The sequence below is a fragment of the Tiliqua scincoides genome, chromosome 5, assembly GCF_035046505.1.
Source record: "Tiliqua scincoides isolate rTilSci1 chromosome 5, rTilSci1.hap2, whole genome shotgun sequence".
NCBI classification, from domain to species: domain Eukaryota; kingdom Metazoa; phylum Chordata; class Lepidosauria; order Squamata; family Scincidae; genus Tiliqua; species Tiliqua scincoides.
This window is the reverse complement of record NC_089825.1, coordinates 18,775,247-18,798,255: the sequence shown is the minus strand read 5'-3', so window position 1 is coordinate 18,798,255 and position 23,009 is coordinate 18,775,247. Positions and strand designations below refer to the sequence as shown.

At 40.7% G+C, this 23,009-nt stretch overlaps 1 protein-coding gene across 7 annotated transcripts in view; it reads right to left on the bottom strand.

Moving 5' to 3' along the window:
* The window catches only part of ABI1 (abl interactor 1), a 98,930-nt gene that overhangs the window by 21,497 nt on the left and 54,424 nt on the right, over positions 1-23,009 (bottom strand). For 4 of the 7 annotated variants that reach the window (XM_066629032.1, XM_066629036.1, XM_066629034.1 and 1 more), the window contains exons 3-5: positions 8,160-8,336; positions 3,503-3,517; positions 2,670-2,770 (exon numbers count right to left, since the gene is read on the bottom strand). In XM_066629032.1, coding sequence (XP_066485129.1) covers positions 2,670-2,770; positions 3,503-3,517; positions 8,160-8,336 — 293 coding nt within the window. The remainder of the gene's footprint in view (positions 1-2,669; positions 2,771-3,502; positions 3,518-8,159; positions 8,337-23,009) is intronic. The other 3 variants (XM_066629033.1, XM_066629037.1, XM_066629039.1) reach the window with 1 other exon arrangement.

Here is a 23,009-nt window from a genome sequence, read left to right as displayed (position 1 = left end):
CCTTCTGTACCAGGTGATGCAAACTCTAGTGGCACCACTGGATGGAAGAGCAAGAAAAAACTGTCACCCATCATCACAGAGAGCTGCATGTGAGACTGAGAGTACTGGATTGGATGGAACATTGCTCCAACTTGCTTTGCATCAGCTGCTTTGCATCCTTGTACTTTATGGGATGGAAGGCCTTATTTGTTTGTTTCTAGAAGAGGGAGTGCTACCCCTTATGCCTAACTACATTTGCTTACGACTTCCCAGCAACCCAATAACATCTTACAAAAGGTTTCCTGTGAGATTCTAGACTAGATGACTTTAGAAGCAGGCAGGCATAAATCCAAAACATTACAAATTTTTTCAGGAAGGTTTGGAATCACAGTTGTAATTGTTTATAAGGCAGTTTTTTAGCAGCTTGGTAATGTCCTAATTTATTCTGTTAAAAAAAAATGACATCCCAGTAGGACTCTACTTCATTTCAGCCATCTTGTAAAAAAAAACAGGGAAGCATTCTGAAATGATGGGCTCTCTCTCAAGATAATTTCTACCATCCACAAAGCACAAAAAAATGGGTTAAAAATATGGTTTTGCAGTGCAAAATATGATTAATTCTGAAAAAGTAAATTTGAGTGTCTCAGTTCTAGATGAGACCGAAACATAAGTATGAGAGACTGCGAAGTAAGGAACAAAAACATTTTATTTGCCAACTGCATCCATGTCTTAAAGCAAATGGGACACACACAAGTGTATTTAAACTCTCGGGGCAGGAAATGTATGATTAGACTCATTTTCTGAGGTTTAGCATGTACATATTATATAAATTTTTGCATTATTATTGAAATTTTCCCCTCCAAGAAAGATGTGGCTATGAGGACTTCAGAAGAAACATCATATGCTGGAAAGGCTATCATAGCAAAATGAAGCAAGTAGGGTTGCATTTTCTTTCAAAATCATAACTTTCAATAGGTTAAAAAAAAGTCCTTGGTTAAGAGGCAGACTATTTTAGACAAAGGGCATATAGCAAAGTAAAATGTCTTCAAATGAGGCAACCGCCCTAAAAGTAACACAGGTTTAGAGCCAGATCCAACAGGTTAACAGCTGGAAAACAGAGATATTTGGAACAAAAGTGGTACTTTGGATAAGATGGTGGATAGCAAAATAATGGTAAATGCCATGAAATGGTTATCACTGCAAGAACATCTAGTATGTGGGACTGCACATAGGTTATGATAATACAAATGTTCAAGCAAAATGGAATTATGAAATCCAAGATTTCCATTACAGGACATTGCAGCTGACAAGATCTAGCTATTGACCCTATATAAATGCAGGTGATATTTGGAACTCAACAGCTATAAACTTGCTTTGGAAATGACTAGATCTTTCAGTGACCAAGAAAATAGATTTAAGGTTGCAAAGCAAGAATGGAACCCCAAGAGATATTTTAAAATAATTTTCAGAAATGTAATAAATACTTGTAGTCATACTGTATAGCACCAATATGGCGTTTCACATACTAATCACTCTGATCCATAAGGTTGTGGTAGTCCATGGCAAACGGATGTACTGGTTGTTCTGGCTACACAATTCCTGGCTGTGAAACTAGTGCGGTTGGTCTTCCAACCGCACTAGTTTCTTTGTGAAAAGTTGGTTTGTGGGAGACTGACTCAACATATGTATTTTTATTTTTAGATCTGGCCTATTCACATCCTGCAACCTAACTTACCACCCAAGTAATTCACTATCTCCAAAGTTCATAGTTCAATCGTAAGAGTTCAATAAAATACTGAGTTCCCACAAACCTCTCAAGCTAAATTGTGTTATTGGTATTCCCTTAGAGTTAAAACTCTTAATTTTTCTTTTTCTCGTACTCAGTAACAGCCAATGTTCTGATCCATGCAGGATTTACTCTTTTACACCACACAATGCCTTTATGACAATGACTAGCTTCCAACATGAACACTCAGATCCCCTACCACCGTGCAACTTAGCCCACTCAGAATTTCTATTTGGCAGCTGCTTCTTTATCAAAAATGTAACAGTTTTTAAAAAGGCACTTACTCCCAGGTAAGTGAATATAGCAGTGTTTTCAGACTGTGGGACAGCACCCACTAGGTGGGTCACAAGTCAATTTCAGGTGGGTCCCCATTCACTTCAATATTTAATTTTTAATACGTATATTAGACTTGATGCTACCATGGTATGTGATTGCATTTGGAAAACTGTTTCAGATCTGTACTTTTAACGGGTTACAATGTATATGTTTTTAACAATGATAGTCCATTGGGCTTACTCCGGGGTAAGTGTGGATAGGACTGCAGCCTAGGATTGTTAAAAATTTACCTGCTTGATGATGTCGCTTCCGGTCATGACATCACTTCTGGTGGATCCTGACAGATTCTCATTCTAGACAATGGGTCCCAGTGCTAAAAAGTTTGAGAACCACTGATATATAGGATTGTAGCCCCAATCAAAATAAACTGAGGTAACTGTTTATGCAACATAAAAACAGCCCCACAAGATGATGCTCAAACCTAAAATTAATAGTGATATATTTGTGACTTGCACAGACTCCTTAAAAAAAAAATAGACCACCCCCAAATACTAGAAAATGTTGAGACATGCAATCAAAACTAGGTTCTTTGCCAGCACAGCAGCAGAATGAGAAGCCTTCATCTTACCCCAGAGTTCCCCGGCCTGACATGGGAGGACTTGGTGGTTTTTGTGTAGGCGGATTTGTTCTCGACAATGTGCCAGTTCGTGCAGGCTGATTGTTTCCATGCTGAAAAATCCAGAACAATGATTCAGGTTTCTTCTTCTTTTTTTTCTTTTCTTTTTTTTTGCACACTGAAATAGCTCATATTGCATGTAGATAAAATGCATGAATACACTAATATGAATTGAGGATTCCCAGATAGCTGTTAAACTACAGCTTCTTTTATGGCATACTGAATTAAACACAAGAAGAGAAATCCATATCTAAGCTTTTTAAAAAAATTCTCCACCCCTCCTTTGTGATTTTGTTCCCAAAATGAATGAGAAGTTAAATTGCACTAAGTATCAATAATAGCTTATGAGTCAAATCTTATTTCAGTGAACATGTCGGATCCACTGAAATTCATTTTGAAATGATGGTTTACTAATATGGTACATTTAGTCCAGCTATCTCATTAGCACAGGCATGCATGTGTTTCTGGGAAACCTTATCTAAAATGTAAGTCAATAAAGGATTGGGGTGGGGGGGGGGAAAGCATCTATCAAATCAAAGCAAAGCACTATGTGTGTTAGAGAAATTAATGTTATCTATGGATAAAATGCATCTGTCAATATATCAGCGATATATTAACTGTCAGTTGGAGCTGAAGTTCAGCACATCTAAATAAAAATAACCTATGGGGGGAAAAAAAAGAGCAGAGAGAAGTACAGGAAAAAGAACTAGCTTTTAGATGTAGTGGCTCAGCAGCCTCTATTGTCATGGGGTGTTGTGGGTCAAATGAGAAATAACTCTTCTTACCTTGGCTTTTAGCCACTTACGTTGGCAAAAAAAAAGGAGGAAGAAAAGTAGAAATTAATGGCAAATCTGTTACTATTCATGGCACAATATTTGCAGCATTTTCTTTTTCCTCATTGTAATTGACAATTGCAGTCCAGGTAGAAAAATAGAACTCACTTGTGACCACAGAGGGTGAAGAATACGGTTCCACAAAAAGGATGTACATTTTGTCTATCTTAATTCAATCATGTGTGTGTGTGTGTGTGTGTGTGTGTGTGTGTGTGTGTGTGTGTGTGTGTGTTGTCATCAGAAAAACAACTGTGACGCACTGTCAGAGTTGGCATTTGACAGATTAAATACGTATATTTAAAACAAGTCTGCAAAAACCAGAAGTCAGTACCGGGGAAGGAGATGATAATGCACGCACAAAATAGTATTTTTTGGACAATGCCTGCTTGGACCTCTGCCTGGTGAAAAGTCATTACAGGAAATCGCAGCCATAAAAATAAAGCTAATCTCCTATCTTTGATTGCTCAGTCTTGTAGAAGTCTTTTAAAAGCAGTTCTTACCAAGTTTTAAGAGTAAAAGACAAAAGGATTTTCTTCCCTTGTGGAAGAGATTATATATCAAACGCTTTGGGTATAAAGCCCGATCTGTGCAGCTGTCCTCTTGCACTGGTCACTTCTTATAGCTGTTTTTGATCTCTCCTGGTATGCAGCAGAAATTTCCAGGACTGTGACTGGGTTTTTTTCCTAGAATCCACTATCTCAGAAATGGCTACCAGCTCCTTATAGGCTGGTTCACACTCTCAGCATTCTTGTACCTACAAACATTACCAGTTGGGTGAATGCGATACTGTGAAGCAGTTCTGTATCAAATACCCGTCAATGCTGTGAACATATGAAGCTGCCTTATTCTGCCAGACCACTTGCCTATCTAATTCAGTACTGCCTGTACTGAACTGCAAAGCTGTGCCAATGCTCCAGGCAGATGTCTTCCCTAATGCTGCTACCAGAGTTTGTTTTTTAACCCGGATATCTCAATGGTCAAACCATGACCTCCTTACATGAAAAGTATGTGATTTATTACTAAGATATGGCCCCACCTGAATACCATTTGCATCTCCTGTCCTCTGTAAGTTTCATACACTACACTGTATTTTGACCTTTTTTAAAAGCACTAGAGCTTTGGGGGAATAAAACTCAGTGGGGAAAGTGGGAACCAAGCGTCAACATAGACAATTTGACTAAGTCCAATCAGTTAACTGAGCCTCTCCTTTCACAACCCCCCCAAAGCAATTTATGCAAGACTTTTTCTTCCTTGAATGCATTTTATTGCATCTGAAATGATTTCAGATGATCGTTAAAACAGATTAGTTGTGTGACTGTGTTTAACAAAGCTTACAAAATGATAACCTTATAGCTTATAAGCTAACCTTATAGTTTATACAAAATGATAACCCTTCAATTAAAATTGAAATGATTAGAATTATTTTTTGGTCTCCAAAGTAACTGTGTTCTTAATGTACCTTTTCAAAAGATTATTTAAAAAGTGCCAGGACATTGAACTATACAAACTTTTTAGGGAAAGTCTTTAGTTCCTTAAAAAAAGTGACCATGCCATATTGTGAGACTGGTAGTCAAGAGAGTAGGACTCAATTCCACAAATGTCCAGGAGGGAGATGGAAATGGGAAAAAGATTTAGTTAGATGACTTGACCACAGTTATCTAGTGAATTTGGGGGAAGGTGGGCCTACTTACTTGTTTCCCTACTCTCCCATTTTAATCTCATCACATTCTGCTATGCTTTCACCACAACCTTCAGCAAAAGTAGATGCTGAAGACAAATACACCAAGCCACTTCAGGGTATCTGAGTGCCATATGCTGAGTGCAATGCCCACTGTGAACATGGCAAACAGACATTTGAAAGGATTGCCTTTAAAGACACAGAAAGCAGAAAAGAAAAAAAGAAAGCAATTTCTGATCTGGAAAACTGAATTCAAACAAGCATTATGTCTGAAAAATATTGGATACAAATTCCATTGATGTTACTTAATAAGCCCAGAGATAAGTCTATTGTATAAATCTCAACACTACCTTCAAAATCTAGAGACACACAGATTAATGAAGTCCAAATAGACAGGCCCCCCCCTCTCTCTTTCCTTGTTTTGCCTGCATCATTTGCCCCAAAATGCAAAAAGCTTCAATGTCCAGACAAACATCAAGGTCCTTTTTTAGGTCCTTGTACAGTATTGAGCCAACACTAGAAAATTATCTATAGTGGAGGGCCCGCTCTATCAATAGCTAGAAAATCAATTTAAAAACCCTCTCTTCCACCACTTTGGACCTCTGCTGATCTCAAGTGCTGTTTTAGGGTTTCAGGGGGGGCCCATATCCATGGATCCTATATCTGTGGATTTAGTTATGTACAGATCGGGTTCGGGCCCCCCCCCCCCCACACACATGCCCCCCTGCTCCCATCGCCTCTGGAGGGGTCTGGATTGTGAGGATGGGCATTCACCCATATCTGTGGTTCAGGTATCCATGGGATGGGGGGGCATTCTGGAACTAACCCCCCCTGTAGATTACAAAGCACACCTATATTATGTTGTGTTATTATTTTCTTTACTCTTTGACTTTAATTTGAGATTAAATTTGAGATACTTTGGGAACTCCTTGGGGCCAGAAGGAAGGATACCAATACATTAATAGAATTTTTTTAGAACTCAGCAAAAGAAACCAGTAGTTCCTAGATTCTCTCTTGTACAAAGAGGGTAGAAGGAACTCACAAAATGCCACTTGTATTTTTAATACATGATGCTGGAAGCATTCCTGAGGTGTAAGGGCTCTTGTGCATGCCACAACAACCTCATATATATATGCGAATGGTACACAAGTGTACTGTGGGAGTTTGGGGGAGGGTTATTTGTAGGGCTTTGGGGGATGCAAGTCCCCTCCAACAGTGCACTATACCTTGTTAATTGTCAAAAACTGATGGTGTGCCATGAGAATTTTAGTGCCTTGTCAGTGTGCCGCAAGCTGAAAAAGATTGAAAATTGCTGCTCTAAGTCATTGATTCTCAAACCAGTTCTCCCATGGTGCAGAAGAGTAGCACAAAATATGTCTCAGGAGAAATGGGAGCATGAGAGCGTTACTGGTTAAGCACTGACTTTCACTTCCTGGAAAACTAAGGGGTTACTAAGATTGGTTACTATACTTGGCTCTGCTAAATGACCAAGATACCAAAGTACTGAACACCCCTTCGTTCCTTGACTATCTGATCATGTCTTCCTCTCTTCATTCAATATAGAAAGAGCAGTTGACTAGGAAGCAAGACACAAATTACATTCATTTGGAGCACAAGGCAGGATCCAAATTATTTAAATAAATCTGTAAGCTTCATGGCAGTCAGCTCTCTCCCTTCAGACTAAGATTATTTATGTATAGGGCCCCCCCCCCGATATCTGCAGATCCTGTATCCACGGATTCACTTATCCACAGATTGGGTTCAGGCCCCCCTCAGTGCAAGCCCAGTAGAGGCAGAGGATATCTGCCCCAGCCTCTGCCTGGCTCACACTGAGCTGCAGAAACATGAGCTGCAGGCATGGAGAAACCAGAAGTTATGTTTTTAATGTTTTTATAAGGCATTGGGAGGTCTGATGAAGCCCTGGAGAGGAGGCAGTCCCTGGACTGCAGGAATGGGCATTTGCCTGTATTCATGGCTGCAGATAATTGTGGACAGTTCTGGAATGGAACCCCCCGCAGAAAAGGGGGGCACGCTGGCACTTGCATATTGCTTGCAAGTGTTCCAAGTATTTCACATGCATTATATCATATGCAACATTATAGATCTGAAAACCTTACAACAACCCAGTAAGGTATGTCAGCATTGTTGTCATGTTGCAGATGTGAAATGAGACTGAAGGAGCGTGGCTCACCTAACTTGTCCTAGTGAGTTCACAGTAGAACTGAGACTGGAACAGGGGGCTTCCTTATACTTTCCCAGATCAGAGAAAGGAAGAGATCAGGGTGCATGTCACACCCATATTTTTAAAGGTCAGTTAAACTCAGACTGTAGCAGTTTTAGCTATTCTGCTCCTATCTTCTGGATTCAAGCAAGAGTAGGCATATCTGGTAGGCATATGAATCAGCGGGAGAACAAAATCTGAGGGAGAATTATTGCTAAATCATCTTTACAGCCCTTTCTTATGCATGTTTTTTTCAATAGAGTTCAACAAAACCTGTTCTCTCTTAAATATGTTTAGGATTGCAGTTAATTTGATCCAGTATACAGGCAGATCTAAGCTACATGCATGTGACTGACCATGAGGCTCTTCACATGTTTGTACCACCAAAAAGATGGTCAGCACTAGGTTGGAGGGAGCCCGAAGAAGAAAGTAAGTGGGGGAAAGGAAAAGAGCAGGTAGCTTGGTTCAAAAAAATTGAAACCATGGTCTAAGCAGGACAGAAGAAATTGCCTGTTCTCAACAAAAAAACGTACATAATTATATCTTGTTTTATTCATTCAGTCTTGCCCGACTCTTGGCGAGCTGCACAATTGTATCTACTTGTCCAATTTTAACATTCTTTAACAGCACAGAGCTACTTGAGACAAGTTAGAATATCAACTTCACTCTCCAAAACTGAAAGTGGGTAGGCAGAAGTTAAGAGTTCTTACCTTAACACCATGGCCCACGTCATCCAACACTGTGTAGTCTATAGGTTTTCGAATATACCTTACAGGACGTTCCATGTTCGCTGGTGCGATGATTTTGTGTGTTCTGGATGTATTCTTATTGGTTGTCAAAATGCCAATCTCTCTGCGGGCAACTTTCTCTTTATGTATGTCCACCGTCTACATTTAGAAGGAAACAAAAACCACAGATCTGTAAAAATGATCAGACTCAGACCACCTTTGATTTACAAACATTTTAACAAAAGGCATGCAATTCAACCTGTGTTTTGCACTAAGCTTCTTCACTATTCATTTCTCCTCAATCTGTTTGATTTGGATCAGAGGTCTCCAAACCCAACCCACAGGCCCTCCAAAGGTTTTTATCTGGCCCGTAAGTGTAGTGGAATCATGGAAGATCTGGAGAATAGGTAGATGTGGTATCAGCAGTGGCCCCTTTAAGGATGAAGGCTTGGGCATTCAGCAGGGAGTGTGCTGCACAGCTGCAGCCACTTGAAGGCAATAGGGCCCTCAGGCATAAAAGCATCTGATGAAGGGAGAGCTTGGTGTGGGTAGCAGAAGGAAGAAAGCTTGAGGAAGGACAGACTGGATTAATGGACTAAGGAATTGATGGCTAATGGACTGATGTGTGAATGGACTTTGGAAGCTGCTGGAGCAGAAACTGCTGGAGACACTAAGACTGGGTTTGGCTGCTGTGCCCAAGACCTGCTGAGGACCAAGAGGCTGCTGGCAGGAAGGAGGACCTCTGTAGGTTAAACAGGCAAGCTACCCTGGTGGTGGGGTCCAGCAGTACTGCAGGGCAGAACCAGGGTCATTTTTGAGGTAAGAAGGGGAGCTAATTAGCTAAAAGTGGGCATAATTCTCCAGGTGGAGCTTGGACTGGGAATCTGGCAGAACAGCAAGTTCCCTAGCCTCTCAGGCCCAAAAGATGCACTTCCAGACATATTCTGCATTCAGCCACTAGAGGTGCTGAATGCAACACAATCTACTGAAAGAAACTATTCCATTACATTGTATTACATTCAGCACCTCTATCTAGTGCTGAGTGAGATATACAACACTAGGAGACCTGGAATATAAATTAAATGTCTATGTTGAACATATATTGAGCAGAAAATGAAACCAAAAGTTTGTTTTTATCTGTAATTGCTTGATGGTTTTCCAAAATCTATTTCCCCTTCTTCCTATGCAAGTCAATTTTGCCCCCTGCCCCCCCAATCCATTTGCAAAATCCATTCCCCACTTTTCTTGTACAAGTTAATTTTGCCCTCTGCACCCCTCCTCCTTCCACTTATTTTGTATTCTATCAAACCCTCAATACATCTGTTCTTCATGTAGGTATTTATTTATTTTATGGCCCTCAATACCGTGTCAGATATACAATGTGGCCCTTGTGCTGAAACGTTTGGAGACCCCTGATTTAGATGCTAAGCCCTGAGCCTCTCGGCAGTTTATATCACTGAGATCTGGGCTAATCCCCTTTGGACAGGGCAGGCTCAAAATCTAAATAATTGAAAAACTGGATGTACAACAGTTGGTGCACTGTTTCCTCTAGTACAATCCAAACTCCCCCCTTTCTTCCTTAGACTAGGGTAGTAGTCTACCCAAACTTTTTCAGGAGGTGGCTCCCTTGACCTATTGGTCATGACTCCCCATTAGAGCAAAATCCTATACATTGTATCCGGTGGCGGGTTTTTTTGTGAGGATTCAGAGGTCCCTCTGGCTGGTTTCTGCAGCTCCCTGGGAAGCCATAGCTCACAGTTTGGGAACCACTGGACTTGGGAAAATCCCTGCCACAAGATTGTGTCTGGAATCCTGCTAGGAACCCAGCACCCTGAATTCAATAGCCAAGGCTCAACAGAACAGACAGAACAGTGCACCTGCAAACTGAAGGACTGTTCCATCTTTGTGCCATCATCAGCCATCCATCTCCTACTGTGCAAGACTTCCAGAGTTGGGCATTCAGAGCATTCTCATTTTTTTCCCCCTCAGACAGGGAAATCAGAGCTTTGTTTCAAAAGAGAAAGCACAGGCAGACAATAGATGGCCGTGGTCCATTATTCTGTCAACTGCAGGAACATAAATTGCAAAAAGTGCACTATGTGGGCTAACGCAGAATTAACATTGAGCTGCGAAGGTGGATTTTCCCAAACATCTGCTATGAACTCACTGGGCGGTGTTAGGCAAGCAGCTACTTCTCAACCTCATCTCTTCAATGCCAATAATTTGACAATGCAATTTCCTTATCCTTACAGGGTTGTTGAAAAGGATTACATCACTATAATACCTGTGCAGCACTTTGAACGCTCAAAAACAAAAAAACACTATACCAATCGAAACTAGTATAATCGGCAGCTCCAAAACATGTCAATCAGCTCAGGAAGAAATAAAGAAACCTGCACAGCATCTTCTATTCCAAATGCAAAACAGAATGCATAAAAATTACAGAAGTGATTTTAAAAAGCAAGAAAGGAAGGAAAACGTAAAGATTAGGAATTTTTGCTTCATACTTTTCTGGAATCCTCAGCCCGATTAGCAGAATTTATACCCTGATATCCCAGGACAATTTTTTTTGAGAGAAATGCACACAGGCACACAAGCTGATGATGTATTTCACTTTCAGCTTCCATTAGGAATTACATTTCCAAATTTGTCAATGAACTTCTTCTACCACTACAAAGCCTTGCCCATTAACCTTTGCTTAGAAAACTGGGGATGTTAATTATAAAAAGGCAATGCTTGTGTTTACCAGACAGTGCTAGGGATTTAGTAATATCACTTCCAATTAAAATTAAATAGGGAAGATAAATGATTAAGCTCCTTTTACTGGTTAGGCAATCACCACCAATGCATTTCAAAATGCTGAATTAAATTAGTCTGTATCAGAGGTGTAGGAAAACTAGCCGATCTAGTGGAGAACAGAATGGTTTTCATTACACTAAGACACAAACTGCAGATTGTGGGTTGAAAGATTTCTCTAACCAAAAGACACACCTCTTGCCAGCGTTATGCACACAGGACCTCTTTTCAGGGAGCATAAATTGCATTGGTCCTAGGCCAAGTTTCATTCACAAGTGATGGTGCTTATCTTTAAAGTCCATACATACAGCATAGCCTCATACATACATACATACAGCATAGCCTCATTAGTGAATCATTCAAGTAGCTGCCCCATGAGGAAGCCACTTGAACCATTCACTAATGAGGCTATCCCACATCTCCAAACCTAGATGTGAAAGGGCAAAGCTGATGCCATTTTTTTGGAATCAGCACCCCAAAAATACCCAGGAATAGGTCTAAGACAGCAAAATGTATGCTGGGCTGTGTAATTTTATTAAATGCCAGTAGAGAAATTTATTAAGTAACAACCCAATCCTATTCATGTCTACTCAGAAGTAAATCCCATTAAAGTCAATGGGGCTTACTCCCAGGAAAGTGTAGATAGGATTGGGCTGTAAATGAACTAAAACCTACAGCAAATACTGATATATACAGGAAAGAAGAAATCTAAACACCTGCCTTTTCCACTTGTGGACTGGCAGTGATTAGAGGGTTGCCACTGGCAAGCAAGGCCAGATAAAAATAGGCCAGATAAAAATATTCTTAAAATAAAACTAAGAAACAAAGTCAAGAACTTGTGTTTTCTTGCAGTGATTTTGAAAACAATACATGCAATCTCTGGGTTTTAGAGATAGCCTGTGTCTGAATGCCAGATGGAAGGGAGTGGTAGCAGGATACAGATATACCTTGTTGTCTTCAGTGCTCCCGAAGGAATCTGGTGGACCACTGTGAGATACAGGAAGCTGGGCCAGATGGGCCCTTGCCCTGATCTGGCAAGGTTCTTCATATTTTCTCCTGGTTGAGTGAGGATTTGATCCCAAACCCCATAAATTTCGGCCTAACTGCTACCAACTGGCTTATAATTTTTTCCCCTCATAAAATGTCCTAATTTCATTCCAGCCCTTCCTTAATTGGAAGAGCTACCCCACACTTCCAAATTCAAACACAAAAGACACTGAAGTTCACACTGAAGAATGAAGTTCCAAAAACATAGCTGCCAACTTGTACAGGGTAACGCCAGGTCACAATTCACTCAAAAAGGCTCAAGAAAAACCAAGTCTCACTCCTTAGCCTTGTGAGAAGATAATTGTCAAATACACGAAATTGCCTCACAAAACAGGTTCATTACAATCAGGTGGTGCTGCATTTAAATGGCCGATAATGCTGGCCTTATGAGAAGGAAATGCAGTTTTCATAGCGTAGCTAGAGATTTATAATAACTGCTGCCCTTTAGGTAGCTACATGTTCAATGAACTGAAACCCCACAAAACATTGAGCAGAGGCTCTCAAAATTTTGCAGTGAGGATATTTATTTTTTTTAATCAACTGGAAGACAAAAATCAGGAACAGAGAAAGGGGATATTCCTCCCACTGCCTAGCATCAGATTTTGATTCAGTTTTCAAACATGTAAATCATGGAGAGTTCCTTTTTCACTGCAGCAATTGCATGTAGAACTACATAAGGGCATCCCCATATTCTCTTCTCAAATGCAGCTTCTCATGCTGTATCAGGCTCTGCTCTCAAGTTCTTTCAAACCTGGAAGTCTTATGGGCAGAATGCTTTTATAAAGGAGACTTGCACTCACACGCAGTTCCTGCATAGCTTTTTATATTCCATGTATGGATGTGCTAAGACAGACTATCTTAACACTGTTGTGTAACTAGATGTCCATACCAACACAAGGATAGAACGTATTACAACAAATGTTTAAGTACAGAAGAGAATGAGCTTCACTGACGGCATGCACATACAGCATTTGCTTGCACAGAATTTGTACCCGTTGCTGCAGCCTGGCAAGCCGGTGAAGCTACGTTTGGTGACCACACTCTCTCCAATAAGAAAAAATCTGTTTGCCTAGGAATGGGGCAATATTGAATTTTCCCAGGAGAGGAGAAAGCAATTTTGTTCTAAGCACACAATAAACTGAGCAATCTGACAAAATAGGAATCTAGGCTCTCCCACTTATTTGGACACACACACCCCAACACTGGTTTTCATGGCATCTTTGCTTATTAGATGCCCCAACCAAGTTTGCATTTCAGATGCAGAACACAGAAGGCCCCTCTCAGTTTGGATGGCATCAGATACATCAGATAAATTTCCTTGACCATAGATTTCCAGTATTGGAACTATTCTGGGGCATGCACCACAGCTAAAGCTGCTTTTTCATTTTCTTCAAGCACCTGCAATGGGGGTCCCAAGTAGTCTGATCTGGCTAGATGAGTTCCTGAAAATCTTAAACCTATGGGCCAAACTACATGTGGCATACCATGTGTTAAGAGACATGCTTAAGCCTGCTAATGTCTTTTTAACAAAAAGCAGCTGGAGGAGGGATTAATCTCAGCTTCATGTACCACTCTCCTGCTGAAAAACTGTGTGCAACCTCAGCTGTTGGGTGCAGCCAATGGTTGCAGGCAAATAGCAGCTTGGGGGAATTTTCAGTGAAACAATGGCACATGGGCAAAGAGTTAACCTCCCCTTCCCCTTGCAGCTGCTTTTCATTAGGAAGAGAGGGGGCGAAAGGTTCCCAAGCGTAAGCATTCCTCTTGAAAGATGTTCTATACAAGCATATAATTGGTCCAATGTTGTTTAACTGTGTCAATGATTCCGGAGACTCAAGTCGTATTGCCTTGTTTCAACACATACAAGTTAAGATAGCCTTTTTAATTTTTTTAGCCAAAGCAAAACTGACTTTCAGAAGAGAAATAGAATGTGAGAGTGAGAGGTGGAAAGGCATGAAAAAATACTGGGGGAATTCAAGCAATTATAAGAGCGCATCCAAGCATTTGACCATCATGCTTCATACTCTGGGAAGATGTTAATCACAAAGCATGTGTGGGAGAGTTTTTGCCTCAAGTTTGCCAGTGCTCACAGGAGCGTTTGGTTTGGCAGAAAGAAAGATGAGACTTCTTAAAAACCAAAAACTGCAGAGAAACTAGATGGTACCCTGCTATTGCTTAAGCAGTATTCTACTGATAGCTCAGAGACATTTCACACAACCAGTCCTAGACCAAGTTTACATCTCATGAATTTCTCAGAGACACAAAATGCCTCCAAGCTGTAAATACATGGGCTAAAATAGCATTTATAATCTGGCTCAGGATTCATACAGGAAAGGAAACTGGATTTGTGCGCTGATACTCCAAGCTTTCCTTCATTTGCTTTGCACATTACAAATGATGCACGGTGAAGCCAATGTTACACACCAGCATTTCCCACAGTAAACGTGCAATGTGTGAATCTGTCTTTAAGAGAAACATACACGTATCTTGAAACACTAGTATAGAAGCACCTGGGGAAAACAGGGTCAAATTTTTCAGCCATGTTTTAAAGGTGCATGTGCATTCATGTATGTGCAGCGTCACACACCCACTGCAGAAAACAATGGGAGATGGGGCCAGGGGCCGGTGGTGAAACACCTGCTTTGAATGGAGAATGATTCCAAGTTCAAGTCCCCGGCATCACCAAGTAGGTCTGGAAAAAAATACCTGTCTCTAAAATCCTAGTGAACCTCTGCCAGTCAGTATAGACAAAAATTGAGCTACGGAAACCAATGTCCAACTCAGTATAAAGCAGGTACAAATGCCATAACTGCATTTCTTGCAGTACTCAATGTGCAGAGCTATAAGACATTCCAGAGACATTGTTGGGATATAACCAGTGGGACTTCATCAGTGGCATTTTACAGGTGCTAGAGAAAAGAATACAATTACCACCCTGAAAGACTATGCACATATCTTTTGTGCCACATGGACACATGTCTGAAAGCTGTAATTGGCAGTGAAATTTTTTTCACATAGACATGGTTGTATATATTTTCTCCCTACGTTTTGTTGTACACAGAACTGCCCCAGCAGGATATGGTCATGACTAACTTATCAAGATGCTATTAAACTTTTAAGTTTGAAGAACCATCATATCTGAAGCTGTGATATAGTAAACGAGTAAATTGTATACAAATAAGGGTTTTGTAAATTTTAAATGAGGTAGGTATCTTCCTTAATGAATAGGGCCCAGGCAAGTAAGTAAAATAGTTTATTTAAAAGACTAAAGGATCAAACAAAACAAGGGGTGGGTGTCTTTGCAGAAGGTCAAAGAGACACATCCAAAAAAATGAAGGAACAAAAAGGAATGGCAGGTAGAGTTTTTTTAAAAATGAATATAACAAACCACCAATGCATATAACAGAATACTTTTCCCGATTCTCTCTTACCCACACTGTCCCAGGTCTGGTCTCTACCAAGGATGAGATGTGCCCCTTCCACTAACAACATCTGTTCCTTAGCCATGAGCAGAACATCACAAACAAATAATCCTGCTTTCTGACATTATAAAACCTAGACCTGATTATATCATGGGTTTGTCTGACTGGTTTCGTCACAACCACAGAACCCCTGTACTTGTCCCTTGACTTGGGGTGGACTGCCAAATCAGGTGGCAATGCCTACCACAACAGAGGGCTACTTAGGATCTATTCTGAGGAAAAGTCAGACTATGAAGACAGAATACACAGTCAGAATACACACAGCGAAGACAGAAGACACACACTCAGCCCTAATATATGACTGTCTATAATTGAACTGAATTCAAAAAGATTCTTGCAGTAGGGTGTCTCAACAGCCTGATTTAGGAAGCTAAAGCATCACAGAAGCTCCTGTCGGATTGAAAGAGTGCAAAAATAAGTGAAAATCAGAAACTGAGATGCTGAGTTCTCAAACATAAGGAACCTGAATCTGCAATTATCACCAGCCCTGCCAAAGTCCTCTCACCCTCCTGTAAGAAAAAAGACCTGCTGGAAGGCCACAGTTACAAGCTACAACTCTGTCCTTTCAAATTCTATTGTTTTATTTATTACATTTATCCCCCACCTTTCTTTCACCATGACATTCAAGATGGAATAAATGGCATTTCCAGTTGGTTGTCCATCCAGGCTCTGATCGGACCTAGCTTCAGCAAGGGGGCTGTATCATGTTCCTCCCTGGGACCCAAATTCCTGAATTTGAATGCCTGTCAAATTTTTGTCAGCTGTCGGCTAAGGGGTGAGGCTTCAAACACCCAGCAGGCCAGATCTGCTACTTAGAAAATTAGTCTTGACGAGGTCAAACCTGGGGTTCTCAATAGTTGTCACTAAGAGCATCCCTGATCCCATGCATCATTATTCTGCCAGGTAACAGCTTCTTGCTGCCAGCTGACTCCTTCCAAAGCTGTCTCTTCTAAACAGGCAGCAGTCCCTTGTTCAGTGTCTCACTGGATCACTGCATAGTTGGAACAAGAAAACATTTAGCTGACAATGCAATATCAGATTCTAATTCAGATTAATCATTCACAGTTAAATCCATTGAACTTGGAATCCTGTCCACAAAGTGACTTGCAACTAAACTCTATGGAGAATACACATGGATTTCAGGGTGAAGAAATGAAACAATGGCAAGGAATCATTCACAGTTTCTCCTACAAGAATTTCAACATGGACAACAAGAATTTTCCTTGTCCCTCTTTAGATCCCCAGTTTCACTGTCTCTATACAACAACTCTTTAAAATGAATGTGTCCTTGTATTGTCCCTGCCATTCTGTAGTCGGAGTCATATTATTGGCGTACAGAAAACAGACACATTACTCTTCCAGTAAAAGTGCATCTAACAAGATTTTTTAGATCCTAGTTAATGCAGTGGGCATGTTCTTACCATAAGCAAATATGTTATGAACTAAAAGGATCATGGGCTTACACAAGGTATCCCCACCCCTTTGCTTTTTCCTTAATCCCTTTACAGGAAACTGAACACAGTACTGCAAAGCAATGACATTGTAAGAAATACATACAGGTCCATACATTTTTTTCTGAAGAAATGTTACAATATTGTTTAGTGCACCAGATAGGATTTAAGGATATAACCATACTAACCAAAAGAAAATGTTAAATGACCAGTTTGATAACTTTTTTCCTCCCAGATACAGCATACATGCTTAATGGAATATCACTCTGAGATTCCCCAGTCCTGGGGGCACTTTCTCCAGGAGCATCAGAGGGGTAGGAAGGTTTGCTGAGAAGCCTAAGTTATTTTAGGTCTACCCATTGGAGCCGAAATTCTGGTTAAGAACACATCTCCCAAAGAGGAAGTAGAGTGCAGTACTATAAACAGATCCCATCATCATCATCATCATCATCAAGCAAGGTATTGGCACTGTCATTTCACCCACCCCCCTCTAAAGACAAAGTACTTTAAAATCCTATTAACTCATTTGCTCACAGGTGTACACATTTGGCCCTTGTTGCATATATGCAACATTGGGCAGAAATTGTCCAAGTATCAGATGAGGCATGTGATATAGTTCTTCAAAATTTCCATTTTAGAGGTGGAAAGTAGACATGTCCAAGGTGGCCAACCAATTCACTAATAGTGGGAAATCTCTTTATGTAGCAGAAAAGCCTGAGTTCTCAATATTCTTTATAGTTGTGTTTTTTTTTTTAATACCATGCTGTAGAATGCGAAGTCAGTACTTGCAACTGAACTCTCTGATGGACTCATTTGCCCTGATGATTGTAATTTTGTCCTCCTCCAGTTGAAAAGGGTAAAACAACAGAGCTAACAGGGCTAACCAGATGCTGTCAGAGTTAATTCAGTTTCAGTACTCAGGAAGCGAAGAAAACTGTGCGTACCCAAATTGTTCCTTTGCAGAATGTAGCTCCTGTGAAGTACAACCCTCCTTTTTAGCCTTAGAGAAAAACCATTTCATGATTTGTTACCATGGAACAGGGAAACGCCACTTAGATGTCAGCAGGTTAAGAATTTTCACTGGCATTAAAGTAAGACAAATCAGCCAACTTCACTATTCCTGCAGTTCATCATACTCAGTGCCAGCTCTTCCTACGTGAGTATTCTCACACAGGATAGAAGCCGCTCAAACCTGCTCTGATTAGCAGTAACCAGCTAGGTCAAAGATCTAAGAAAGGGAGCAGACACTCCTTCCCCTGCAGGGATATTCCAGACACCTTTCTTGATTTTTTAGACTCACTTAAAAAAAAAAAAAAGAACAAATGTGTGATAACAACAGGAAATGCAGGCAGACTGTATTCCACCAGTTTCTCAGAAAAGTTAAGCATGACCCCAACTTCCTTGAACAACAAGCTCTAGGCATTTATTCAATACAATAACTAAACATATTGGGTTGCCTGCATTTAGTTGCTATTACCATACCTGTGCACACTTATGCCCTCTCACCACAAAATTGCTGGCTATGGGCCTGACAGCCTGAGACCTTAACATCCTACCCTAACTTCTCAGCACAGGAAGAGCAACAGCACATAGAACAGGCCCTACTGCAAAAGATGCTCACTTAGTACTACACACAGCCTTCCATTTTACCTGCTGGTCTATGGGACTAAGGTGGCAAAAGCAAGACTTTGTGTATGCATGGAAAGCAACACTGAGGGTCCAATCCTATCAAACTTTCCAGTTCTAATGCAGCCATGCCAATAGGGCATGCATTGCATCCTATGGTGGTGGTGGTGGTTAGTCATGGAGGCCTCATCAAGGTATGGGAATGTTTGTTCCCTTACCTAGGGGCTGCATTGCAGCTGCATCAGTGCTAGAAAGTTGGATACGGTGGGGGCCTTGAATCTTGCTCAAGAAGTTCTTGAGGATGCAAGGATGTGCTACACAGAACATGAGGTTTTTATTCAAGATAGTATTCCCATGTTGCCTTCTTCCCACTTCCTCTGTAGTATCATCTTGCTCAGCAATGTCAAATGTCATTGTGTTGCATGGTTTGCCCACACCCAGGCAAGGATGCGGAGTGGGGCAGGGAGTACTATACAGGTTGATGACCTCACAACAAAGAGTTTCACATAATACAGAAGGGAACAGAAGAATTAGGCATAGGACACCATTTGAAGCAGGTATACATTATGTTAGAAGTCAAAAAGTTGCATTTATATAGTTTAGCTACACAAAGATCTGGTAAATTAAAACAGGAGGAAAAAAACAACCTTTCATGTTGTATCATACAGGTATCATGAAAATATGACCTTCGAGCCTTGAGTGTATTTTAACAGAAAGCCAAGAAAATATTCATAGCAACAAAATATGGCACCTGCCATATTTTTCGGTGGTGGCACCTGCACTATGGAATTCCCTCCCCTTTGAACTGAGAGCAGCTTCCTCATTATTTACGTTCCGGCGTGGCCTGAAGACTTTTTTATTTAGGAAAGCCTTCGAGGTACTATCAGGGCTGTTTTTATAAATGTATAAATATGTCTTTTACTGCGTGCTTTCAATCTGCTGCTATGTATTTTATCTTGTTTTAATTGTTAAGTGTTTTGTATTTTTAATGTTTATCTGTTGCCTTGTATTTTAATCTGATCGTTAGCTGCCTTGGGTGCCTAAATAAATAAATAAATAAAAAGTAAGCTATCAATTTAATTGCCTTCCCAGGTCACAGAACAAGAATTTCATACTGAGCCTTGTACTAATCAAACTTCAGCCATGCTTACTAACACTACAAAGCAGACACTGAGTATAGCATCCAGAGTTAACCTGCTTTGGTAATAAGAGCCTCTTCCTCTATAGCAGGGGTCGGCAACCCTTTTGGGAAGAAGGGCCAGACATTTGGCAATTATGCCATTACCAAATGTCCATGCTGCCGAGCACCCAGATGCAACTGGAACTCAGCTTGGGAGGCAAAGCAGAGCTGCTCACAGAGTCCCTGTGCTTGGGTGGGTAGCTCTGCCATGCCCTATCCAGTATGCGGTAAATTGGGTGGGAAGCCTTGCCTCCCAAGTCAAGCTTCTGCAAGGGCTGGATGACTTTGGGTAGTGGGTCAGATTTGCTCCACAAGTTGTCGACCTCTGCTCTAGAGCAAGCTACTCAGGATGCTGCCCTAAGACTGTAGTCTACGATTGTGATCCTAACACAGACAGAACTGGTTCCACTGAGCTCTATAGGGTGGCTTCTGAGAAGATGCATAGGATAGGCAGGTAAATCTGATAGGCATCAGAGCTATAAAATGGAAAGAGGGTGTGCTCACAGCAGCTCAACATTGATACAGGGCTCCTTTAAGAGTGCCAAGTGCTTCATATGAATTACCTACATCAATACTTAACTCTGCAAGATGTATTATCCCCATATTGCAGTTGGGAAGATGAAGTGAAGAGGTAGCTGCTTCCTAGTGAGTTGGTGATTGTGGTGGCGGCAAGATTTCTACTAGGGTAGCGGTTCTCAACATTTGTCCCTCATTGCACCACTTCGCATGCTCGACATATTGGAAGTACCACTAGTAGTAACCAACGATGATGTCATCGGTCATTACTTCCGGTTTGGAAGGCCAGACACAACGCCTGTAAAAGGCTCAGGGAGGACAGCAGGGCTTTTTCAAGTGTGCAACAAGTGCACTCTGGAGCTCTGCCTGCCAAGCCTCCTACTGCTGCTTGTTGCATAGCATTGCTGGTCTCGCTGCCAGGCGGTGGGGCTTTAGGGCTCCTGTGAGTACCGTGAGACACCATTTCAAGTACCACCAGTGGTACTCGTACCACTGGTTGAGAAATATTGTACTAGGAAGTCCTGATTCACAGTCTCTCAGCCACAATGCTATATCAGCTGTGCTACCACAGCAACCTAAATTAGCAGAAATGGATGGGGAAGTGTGATTACATGGTCAGTCCTAAGGACACTTCCCACTCATTAAATACAAAAGTATATACAAACAGATGCAGCTGGAAGATTGGAATGTGACTGTGGAACCAAGAGACACAATGGCAGCATAGTTTTGCATAGCAACTTCTACACTCTAATTATTCAAGATGCCTTACAGGTTCAGAACCTAACAGGTTCTAATAAACCTGTTAGAACCAGAATTTGCATAGAAAGCGGTTGCTTTGCTTTTGCAGGCCAACAGCTTGCACACTTTCCAAGTAGTAGATGCTGTTTGAAAAGCCAGCTAGTAACAAATTGTTATTTTTCACTCTAATATTAGAAACATTTCATGAAAATAAGGATATGATGAGCACAGAACTATTTTTGTACAGAGTTAACATTCTGATACGGGCCCAAGTACAAAAATAAATTCTGGGCACAGAATTTAGTATCTTGAGAAACTCCGATATAAAGGCTCTAGTCCTTATGGTTGCAAATGCATCACAAGAAGGGATAAGTGAAAATATATGCACAGTGCCTAGTAGACACTCAGAAATGAGAGGCAGAGTAGAGTTGGAATTCTAGTGGTCAGGAATGGGGTTCCAGCAGAAGGTGCTATATGTCCCCTATTGGGTAGAAGAATAACTGATGCAAAATTAGCAAACATGCACGTTTTGTCCATTTTTATCCTGCCTTTCGCCAAACACAGTCTTGAGGCAGATAAATGTATAGTACAAGAAAAACATTTGCATAGTTTGAGAACACAGTTCAGATTCTATTGATGCTGCTGGACTGTGTTGTTGCAGAATGTTTAATTTTTTCTTTTTAGGTTCACACTGTCCCTTTTTAAAAAAAAATGCATTTCAGAAATATCAGTCACTCCTTAGTTCATACCTATTCTATTCCTATTTGACTACGCTTCTATTGTTTAAACATGGTTTCATTAATAAATTTTGACAAGTTGTCCCTGGACTCCTTAGCTAACAATTACAAAGGTTAATTACAGCCTAGCCTTTACCACATCTGTACATCTACACACACACGCTCTATTTCAGTCCTGAATAGTCCTGTGGTGAATTCCTTCTTCTTCTGAATTATGCCTACCTAAACAGAGAAGATTAGATTAGTGAAACTCTAATCTTGAAGCTCTGAAAAAAAGATTCATTCTAATTTGCATATTTTCCCCTTGTTTATCTGTAGACAAAAGAAATTCCTATGTGCCTTCTCATACACATTGAAATTGATTTCAATTACATTTTCCCACTGAAACAAGTTTCAGAAACAAATGAACAAACAATTACACAAATTAAAACTATCTCCAACATGACTGCTACATATCCCAAGACAACCTTAATTATGTGGCATTAAAGCTTTCGTCAAAAACTCTCAGATGATTAGTTTTAGCATAAGAAATGTGCTATGCTATGCTAAGGACAGTGCCCTTATCTGTGCTAAGCCACATATTGAACAATTCAGGAATCTTGCAGGGTCAGGCACCAATGGCCTATTCCTGTATCACCTGGGATGCTTCCTGGAAAAAAGAATCCTAGTTATTTCAAGTCAAAATACAGGCACCACAGATTCTAATTCTCCTGATTCTGGGAGTCTATCCAGAAGAACAAATCCTGAGCCACTGTCTGCTATTCAGGCATGGCAGCATGTACACTGTGTGTAAAAAAATTCTGCTTGAGGCAAACAAGATTATTCACCAAGAAATACTGGACTTTGAGCTACATAATGTATTCCACAATTACTTCTGCTCCTGTTTTGGAAGCTGTACAGTGCAAAAAAAATTTGGAAAAATTTCAGTCTTATTGAAGAAGTCAGCTCATCTTCCCTGTAAATTTTCTCAAAATGCTGGGCTTCATCCTTCTAGAATGTGCAGATGCCATTTGAACTCTAACAACAGATTAACAGTTTTAATGAAGGAGTCCAGTTCTGTTTAGATTCTGTCTCAAACCAGGGTCTACAGTAACCAAGCCCAGGTATTTTACTATCTGGGCTAGTGGAGAAAGATCTTAAACAGGAGCAGTTACAGGCCTTGTCAGGGAAAAGAGAGGTGAGTCCTGGGAGAACACAGGGTAATCCCTGGACCAGCTGGGTCTGTGACAGCGGCAGCAGTTAGTTCCTGCTATAGTCATAGC